General features: G+C 33.7%; 2 protein-coding genes across 2 annotated transcripts; one reads left to right on the top strand and one right to left on the bottom strand.

The window, feature by feature from the left end:
• The first annotated feature begins 493 nt into the window (after positions 1 to 493).
• Positions 494 to 2053, top strand: LOC134263768 (uncharacterized). The gene is made up of 3 exons (XM_062746148.1): positions 494 to 725; positions 1324 to 1467; positions 1815 to 2053. The coding sequence occupies exons 1-3, from the start codon at positions 494 to 496 to the stop codon at positions 2051 to 2053; spliced, it is 615 nt and encodes a 204-aa protein (XP_062602132.1).
• A 138-nt stretch (positions 2054 to 2191) lies between these two features.
• On the bottom strand, positions 2192 to 3049 carry LOC134263767 (putative nuclease HARBI1). Its single transcript, XM_062746147.1, has one exon. The coding sequence runs from the start codon at positions 3047 to 3049 to the stop codon at positions 2192 to 2194; it is 858 nt and encodes a 285-aa protein (XP_062602131.1).
• Positions 3050 to 9233: the final 6184 nt, after the last annotated feature.

Here is a 9233-nt window from a genome sequence, read left to right as displayed (position 1 = left end):
GTGTTATATATAATAATTAGGCAATAACCCACACAACTACAAATCCTTAACATGTATTGTAAGAAGGAAGTCGGTTTGAGTAGTCTTTAGTTTAAATTAGCTTATTTCAATTAGTTAGAAAAAAATAGTCTGAAAGGGAGAGAGGTGTGGAGGGGGGGGGGGGGTAAGGATTTCTTTTACTTTAATATAAAATGGACAAAAGTGTGATTAAAGTGACCTACTCAATTATTTTCCTTGACAAGTTGCCCGATGGAACTAAGTACACCCTCACCTCCATACCACATACGATATACATGCATGTATTTCTTGTTTTTTTTTTAATTATTCTTAAAGTAGGTGTTTGCTTAATATAAGGTAACGTTCCTAGTAAACATAATCGAACACGACAATCGTTAGATATATTTTTTTTCTTCATGAATGGGTGCTTTTTCTTTGTCTGATCTGCGTTAGTAGTCCGTGCTTCGTTTAAAGCTTTCTCGCTCACAAAATAACAATGTCTCGACAGAAGAGGAACCCCAATTTTACGAATGCTGAAATAACTATTCTTGTAGAAGAAGTAGAAAAAAGAAAAGATGTTCTTTTCTCCAAGCACAATTCCACCGTGACTAATCAAGCCAAAAAGGGGGAATGGGACCATATTTGTTCTAAAGTGAATTCGGTCAATACAAGTTACATTAGTTCAGCAGAGGAACTAAAGAAAAAGTGGAGTGCCATTTCCAGCGAAGGTAAATAGAAATTCGCAAAAATTAAAAGGGAACAGAGAAAAACTGGTGGTGGCCATTTGCCGACAGACTGTAGTACAACCCCACTAGAGGAAAAAATACAATCAATTTTGGGTGAGACATCTATATCCGGAGTTGAGGGGGGCATCGACACTCTTGTACAAAGTGAACGAGGTTCGTGTCCACTAATACATGTACTAGTATTACATATGAATATCAAATCTTTTTTAAATTCCTCGTGTATATTAATATCCTTATAAGGGATATATTCAAATATGGGCATTTTTCCTATGTGGTTAATTTGTTTGGTATTCTAAAAAATGCCCATTTACAACAAAAAGTTTGTTTTTATACTTGCAAAAAACATAGCAGAGTAGACTCATGGATGGAGAAATAAATTATATTGAGGAAAGTTGAAGACGATGGTATTGATTCTAAAAATGATTGAGAAAATACATTGTTATTTACTTCAGATTAAACACATACATTCACACACCCTACCTCACCTACACACATCCTCATACACACCCATACATTAATATATATATAACGTATATAATTTATTTATTATAATATTTATAACTTTTATTTTATTTTAAAGATGAGTCGAATGAAGTGCAAAGAAAAGGGGATTTCTTTACAGAACGTCTATCAACGGACCAATCATTGGAAGTATCTACGGCTACAACAACAGTCACTGCTACACGTACTGAAACTAGCAAACCTACATCAACATGCCTTAATGGTAAACTCATCATTTCAATCTGTATACTTGAGTCATCATCGCCTTTTAAAACTGATCAATCACTGCACTGAAAATAATGCTATATTTAGTTTAAAGAAATGACCTTCAAAAGATAAAAATATCTCCCTGAGAAATACAGACCCCTCTAAAGATTGCAATGAAAGACATGTATCTGAAGAGAAAAAGAATATTCCTTACTTTTTTAAAATTCATTTTCTTTCTATGTCTGACATATCTTAGAGTTCATGTGCATCCCAAACTGGAAAATAATCCTGCGCTTGTATTACTTATACTAATCTTCAAATGTGTAACAATATTTTTATTCGTTCATTCTTTTTCACTTGTAGCACCAACTAGGAAGCGGAAACAGGACCTGCAATCACCATCACTGGAATTAGTTAAAATTGAAAAAGAAAGACTGGAAATAGAGAAAAAGAGAATGGAGGTGGAAGCAGAAAGACTGGCGGTTGAGCAGAAACGGCTTAGTATAGAGCAGGCTAGACTGCAAACTGAGCAAGAAAAACATAATATTAAACTTTGTCAGTTGGGCATTATTTCTAATGCTACAGTTACACCTGTCCAATAAATAAATTTTGCAGATATTATAAATGTTTTATATTTCATATTACACTCATTTATACACACAAGTATTTTATTCTTCAGTAAATGTCATTCATTAGTACAGGTGCATACATTTTCTAAAACCTACATGTTCATACATTTTCTAAAACCTAGCTTCAATCAACCGTCTCCTATTGTCATTTCCATCATTTAGCGTTCCACGATATACACAGTCATTACCGTCATTAATAACAGGCCTGCCTTGTGGTTCTGGGACTCTGTTTTCAACACAAATGTTGTGCAAAACTGCAGTCGCCACTATGATGTTGCAGGTTCTTTTGGCTGAAAACTGTAAAGTACCACCAGAAGTGTCCATGCAGCGAAAGCGCATTTTCCACACTTCGAAACACCTTTCAATTACATTTCTCGTTTTTATGTGTGCTGTATTATAGGCATTCTCCTTGGGTGTGGTTGGATTCATAACAGGTGTAAGTAGAAATGATCTAAGTGGATATCCACTGTCACCTAAAAGCCATCCTCTTGGGATGTTCTTGTTTTCAAAAAGTTGACAAAGAGTGGAATTGTTCCATACAAACGAATCATGTGATGATCCAGGCCACTTTGCTACTATATTAATGAATTTCAGTTTTGCATCACATACAGCCAGAGTGTTTATAGAGTGGTAATTTTTTCTATTCACAAAGACGTGTTCTTCAAATGATGGGGACTTTATTCCCACATGGGTACCGTCTATTGCGCCTATAACACTAGGGAAGCCACAAATTCTGGAAAAATCATACATTCTGTTTGTAATTTCATTCTCATCAACGGACATTTTTATATATCTTGGACTTATTTTGACCAATGATTGAGACACATCTCTAACAATTCGTGAAATGCTTGCCTTACTTATTCCATGTAAGTCGGCAGTTACTGTTTGAAAGTTACCAGTAGCAAAGAAACGTAATGCAGCCATAAGCTGGAAGTGCATGAGACCTTCGTGTAGGCCTTGTGATGTCATTTTGTATCGTTTGACAGATGTCCAATATCAAATGACGAGGCAGTCTGAACTTTGAAATGATCTCACGATCATCCATATAGTCCAAAGGATTGTTTCTATCCCTAAACAACCTCTCTCTCCGTAACAGTCTCCGTTCGTTTATTACTAAATATACAGCCGCCATATTTAGTTTCTTCCTAAGACATCGATTTACCTGTCCTAAAGTTACGACATAACTTAGGAAAATCATAAGATAAGACAAGAATAGTGAAACGGATAAGAAATGAACTTAGGAAAAAGTTCTTTCCTAAGATATAACTTAGTCCTAAGTAGGCTTTGTGAAACGGGCCCCAGATTTCCAGGATTTTTGTTTTATGCCCTATTCATAGTTTTGTAGTTATTTATGGATGTGGATTTTAAAAAGTATTGTCAAAAAAGTTGTCATGCTTGAAGATAACTGAAATTGTGTACTGATCAAAATGTACATATAAACACGGGATGATAGGTTTAATTTCTATTATTCTTAAAAGGGGAAAAAAATTGAAACCGAGATATAAATATAGAGATACTGATAAGTCCCGTAAAACAACTTCCCAGTTCAAATAATGTTCAAACTCTGAGTTGGGGTCAATAGTCAATTTTCAACTTGTTGAGGTCATCGGGGATAAGAAAAAAAAATTTCAAGCTGTTGAAAAATGACCCCGAGTATAAATTCAACGACTTTTGGTCTCAGTTTTCAACGGAGAAAAAACACCTCTGGTTCAATATTCAACGTTGAAAAATGAACCTAGGGTCAATTTTCAACTGAGGTCAATATTCAACGTTACACCGGTTGGAAAGAAATCGTGAGCTAATGTGTTCATTTCATGGTCTTACATGGCTGTGGATTTTAATTTTGAGTCTGTAAAAATAATGTTCAATAGGCCTATTTCAATTAGAATTATTTTTTGAAAAAATACGCATGAAATTGGTCAATAATTACTACGATTGTAGTTAAAAGACTGATATGGTTATTTCTATATACTTTATCATTTTAAGTGTATATTTATTGTAAACAACAAACAGCTGGTTCTGGGGACGCGACCTCCATATTCATAAGATAAATACATGTCTATAACTGAAATTGCTCTCCCATTTGATCCTGTAATTATCCTAAAACTGGATTATAACTAATAATAATAATTTAAATTTAAAAGGGTAATTAATACCACATATCTATGCTGCGATTGTAAATCTATAAAATTAATTTTAGTGAATCAATATGCATCTATTAGAAAAAAAATTATAATCCAGGGGCCCGTTTTACAAAAGAACTTACATATAAGACCAAAATTTAATTCTGCGATTTTATTATTCTTGAAAAGAATTTAATATATTTCTATGGTAACACTTTCCAAAACAATTAATTTTCAAAAAAAATATAATCAACATAAGTTTTTGGTTTTAGTCGTAAGTTATTTTGTAAAACGGGCCCCAGAGGTTCAGGCAACATTTAGCCAGAGTAAAAAAAAAACCTGGATAAACTTCTTTTAAAACAAAATAAAAACTGTCAATGATAACACAATAGTAAATTTATGAGATTAACATAAAAACTAAAAAAAGGGGGTGTCAAATGATATTTCAGACTGTTTTCATAGACGTTGTAAATTTCTAATAATACAAACACTGAAACATTTTCGCATTTGCAATGCGACTTCACTTCCCGCCATTTCTTTCACCTGTTACTCCAGGTAAACTGAGGAGTATACTCGCGTAACACGGGTTGATCACCCGTGTCGAAGATAGGTTGATTTATTTACAACTCTAGTGACTCGTGTAACCCGTGTCGCTTAATCGAATATACCCAAAGTGAACGTCTCGGGTCCTTCGACCGCGACCGTATCAATCGATGCCCCGTGTTACTGGCGGCGTTGTCATGATGAAAATCCCTCACTGCTCAATGGCCCTGAGTGCCCAGTAACGGTCAAAATTTGAAGCTTTTCACCGGTATACGGTGACGTTTCTATATGAGTGAAAAAATTCTCAAATGCTATATATAAGCTTTTCTTCTTTTTTTTTTTCATCACGGGGATGAGCCAATATATCTCACTGTTTGAGTTCATTGCATGATTTCTTTTTCGGATTTCAATACATGGATTGAAACAGAAGCTTTTCTTATGATTTTTTGTAAAGCAGGAAAAGTAATTCTTCATAAACTATATCATTTATTTCTAGGTGTTTATATTCATATTAAACTTTTTCCACAAAACAATTTCAATTATGCATCAATACGTAAGCAGAAAAAAATAAGATAAAGAATTCCTTACAGTAATCTAACAACACTTCCGAGTTTTGTAAACAATTTTTTTTCTCTATTTTCTCAAAATTATAATATTTGCTAAACTTTCAATCCTACTTAATTTGAACCAAATGAACGAGGAATTGGGGGCATTCGGAAGGAAATACGTAGAAGCCAGTCCCCATTATTTCTTTCGTGCAGTTAAGTAGTAGGGATATTATTTCAATTATTTTCACTTATATTTTCGTCAAGAATGCGTAACTTTCGGGCCTGATTGATAAACATTTAAATGAAAAGGCATTGTTTGAAATATTTAAATATAGTACGGTTTAAGCAATTTTGGTCCAGCCCACTGATGATGAGCCATTGTTTAATATGTGTTCATTTGCAGGCTTTTGGTGTTGAATAAAGTCTGCAGAAGATTGATAGATTGATTGTATGTTGTTTAACGTCTTACTCGAACATTTTTCACTCATATAGAGACTTCACCGTATGCCGGTGATGGGCTTCAAGTTTAGACTTATTCTCGGCACCAGGGCCATTGAGCATTGAGGGGTTCTTTATCGTGCCAACGCCTACTGTGGCACGGGACCTACGTTTTTAAGGTCATATCCGAAAGACCCGTGACTTTCACTTCTATGCCAAGCGTTTAGCGGAGGAACAGTCAATACTTATGTTTACGTCTTAGGTTTGACGCGGCAACGAGAATCGAACCCGGGCCTCCCGATCACGAAGCGAACGCTCTACCACTAGTCTGTAAAAGAAGCTGAAAGTTTTGAAGTGTTTTAGGTTATCTTAAAAAGAACTCTTTGAAAAAAAGAGATAACGATCAGAATTCAAGATAAAATTATTATATAATCTCTAAATTTTGATTTTGTCTGGCATTTCTGTTGTATATTTCTGTTGTATATGAAGAACACCAGGAAAACTGAACATATAGTCAACAATATTTTGCGAGTTTGATTTATACGGTACCTATTACTATTTATTCTTTAGAATCGTATGATTGGTAGTATACAAATAGAATCCTTTGACATAAACTTGTCTCTTTTAAGCTATTTTTCATACAGCACATGATCTATAACTAATTTGCACTATGATAAAAGTTTTTGTTATAGGATATATATTAAGGCATATTTTATTTTGGGGAAGTGTATTCATATTTTAGTTCTTACTGCAGAAACTCATGCACACCTATCTTCTGCCAATACTCAGAAGGTTGCAGTTTCTCACAGCCTGTTTTCCAAAAATCTGGACTTTTAGAGGAAACTTTGTTACAACTTATTTCTACTTAATAGTAATGTTGAAGATAGTACAGGGTGTTTGTCAATTAATTGATTTATCTACATGGTCATTTTATGCATAAAGTGAACCTAATTGGATACACGAAGATACATATCGGATTTCAGATGTTAAACTAATTATACGGTATCTTTAATTTTGCTTTTTCATGTTTTAATAAAAACCAATCTTACTCAATATCAAAGATAACATCATACATCTTTCTTTAATTTAATCATTGAAGCACATTACCTTACTTAAACTTAAATAAGATTTTTCAAAAGAACCACACTTCTCAAAAATTGATCATTCTATCTTCTTAAAAATTATAAATGTTAAAACTCATGTTCGTTTAAATTAGATCTTGTGACCTAAACAAACAAGTAACATTAAGTTAAGATTTTGGAATTCGGTTGTTTTACTGAATAACTTTGACCTGCCAAAACTAGAGAAAAGGGCAGACTAAAAACTTTTTTAGGAATTTTAAAAGTTACGTGTAATAAAATAGTTAAACAAGGATAGCTACACAATATTTTATCCATTTGCTATCCATCAGAGCTAGGTACGAATTCAATGTTGTTTAACATAATCATGATTAGTAGATATCGTTATCATTGCTACATGTAATCTGATAAGTTGTGATGAAACCCCTTAACTTTCTTCGCTTATGGAAGAGTATAGGTGTCTACACTAGCTGTGTTATTCTATGTTGTCTTATTTGTTACTGTGTAATAAACACATAAAGTTTTCTAAATCCTTCAAAATGCACAGTTTTACAAACTTTCAAAATAACAAAAATATCTCGTTGTGGCTTTATTCGGTGAAAAGTTATCATTTTTACACAGACAGATTCGATAATTTTCTCTGAGTTTGAAACAAAAGTCACCATGGACTCTAATTCTATATTCAAGAAATATTCTCCAGTAGAAAACCTAGATGACAAACTAAGAACTTAACATAACGATAAGTGTGATTACTTCAATATTTTCTCGTCAAACTTCCCTGATCTATCAAGGAAGATATAATTTCCCTTCTAACCTATCAAAAAAATTCATTTTGGCTTGGTCATTAATTAGTTTGTTTCACTAAAGAAATATCACTTCTGAATTGAGAAAGGCAACTAATTTAGCCAACATTTCTGAATTTTAATTGGAAAACGTTTGTTTGTGTTATTTTTCCTTATGGATTTTCATATTTGTCATGTTATATTCACATTGTACAATACATGTATAACAAGCATTCTTTGCTTGTCCCCTACCGGCAAGTGAAATCTAGTTAAATCTCGTTAAAACTATTCCGTAAAAAATCGTTGAAGTGGAACGAAATGCAAACTTGAAATTTACCTACCAAAAATTAGCTCAATGTCTCCAATCGTATAGAAAAACATTACGAAATAAAGTTCAAAATTGAAAAGGTCGAAATTCTTTAAAAAATTAAAGCGAGACTCCTATACCAAAAATCAACTCAATGTCTTCAAACATATAGAAAAAAAGTGCAGAAACCATTTGGAACACACAGCCAAACCGAGAACAGCTAGACAGATGGAAAGGCGGACAGACTCAAAGGAAATTTATATTGCTCTCCAGTTTCATCAATTTATTTGATTTTTTTTTTAAATAAATGGTTTGACGGTATAGCCAAGAAAAATCGGATAGAAAATTTTTATGTTCATTTTTCGTATACGTATGTCCAATACACTGGTCACCATTTTGAAGAAGGGGCACATGTTTCATTGTGCCAACAATTCCTCCTCAAAAATAAGCAGAGCAATTATATTTTATTGCGGGGAAAATTGGCTCTGGGGGAAATCGCACTCTATAACTACTATACAGAGTAGGATTCACCCGAAAAATTGACTTTGGTGTGTGATTTCCGAAGGAGAAATCCTACTCTAGAGCCAGTTTTCCTGGGGGGAAATCCTACTCTAGAGCCAGTGTTCCGGGGAAAATTCTACTCTGGAGCCATTTTTCGGGGGGAAAGATTTTATGGGGAAAGCCTACTCTACAAGACGGGAACCACACTTCTAATTTCCGAGATGTGAGTTTTTTGAACTGTATTGGTTTGACAATATCCGGAAACAATTTTGCTCTAAATCGGTCGCATCAACAAACTTACAAAGAAACTATTTAAAAAGAGAAGGCTGGAAATAACTTTCAGTTGATTGAAAGACGTTAAGGTAATAAAGAAAATATATAAACGACTTTTTTGTTGATGAGAATATACCGATAACTTAGGCCACAAGTATGCAACATGTTTTCAAATCGATGCGACAGACATACTATTGTCGTCGGACAAGCTGAAGCTAGCATTGATGAAAGTTCGCAAGAAAAGGAGTTACTACGATCTGACAGTCACAAATATTATTATTTAAACATTACAATATTTATATTGAATAATAATTATCATATTATGTGCCTACCCCTACCAGCCCTGAAAACCCATTACATTTAATCTTACATATTATCTTTAGAATACTAGTTAAACACGCATTCTGAGATGTATTGCATAAGCAATACATGTCCCCTACCGGATTCCCCTTTTCTCTTTGGGGTGTCATTTTACTAGAGCCTGTGTATGAAAAATTGTTACTTAAATGAATGAAATGTATTGGATCTGCCTTACATTTAGAAAGACTCGTGACGTCTT

This window comes from Saccostrea cucullata, unplaced genomic scaffold, assembly GCF_032062105.1.
Source record: "Saccostrea cucullata isolate Sc308-1 unplaced genomic scaffold, CSIRO_AGI_Scuc_v1 ctg11419, whole genome shotgun sequence".
Classification (NCBI taxonomy): Eukaryota; Metazoa; Mollusca; class Bivalvia; order Ostreida; family Ostreidae; genus Saccostrea; species Saccostrea cuccullata.
Note: the sequence above shows the minus strand (reverse complement) of the source record. Positions and strands in the feature narration are given on the sequence as shown.

Coding starts and splice junctions, on each gene's coding strand:
- LOC134263768 (XM_062746148.1), top strand. CDS start 494: ATGTCTCGACAGAAGAGGAACCCCAATTTTACGAATGCTGAAATAACT. Junction 726..1,323: donor GAGTGCCATTTCCAGCGAAG/GTAAATAGAAAT, acceptor TTTATTTTAAAG/ATGAGTCGAATGAAGTGCAA. Junction 1,468..1,814: donor TACATCAACATGCCTTAATG/GTAAACTCATCA, acceptor TTTCACTTGTAG/CACCAACTAGGAAGCGGAAA.
- LOC134263767 (XM_062746147.1), bottom strand. CDS start 3,049: ATGACATCACAAGGCCTACACGAAGGTCTCATGCACTTCCAGCTTATG.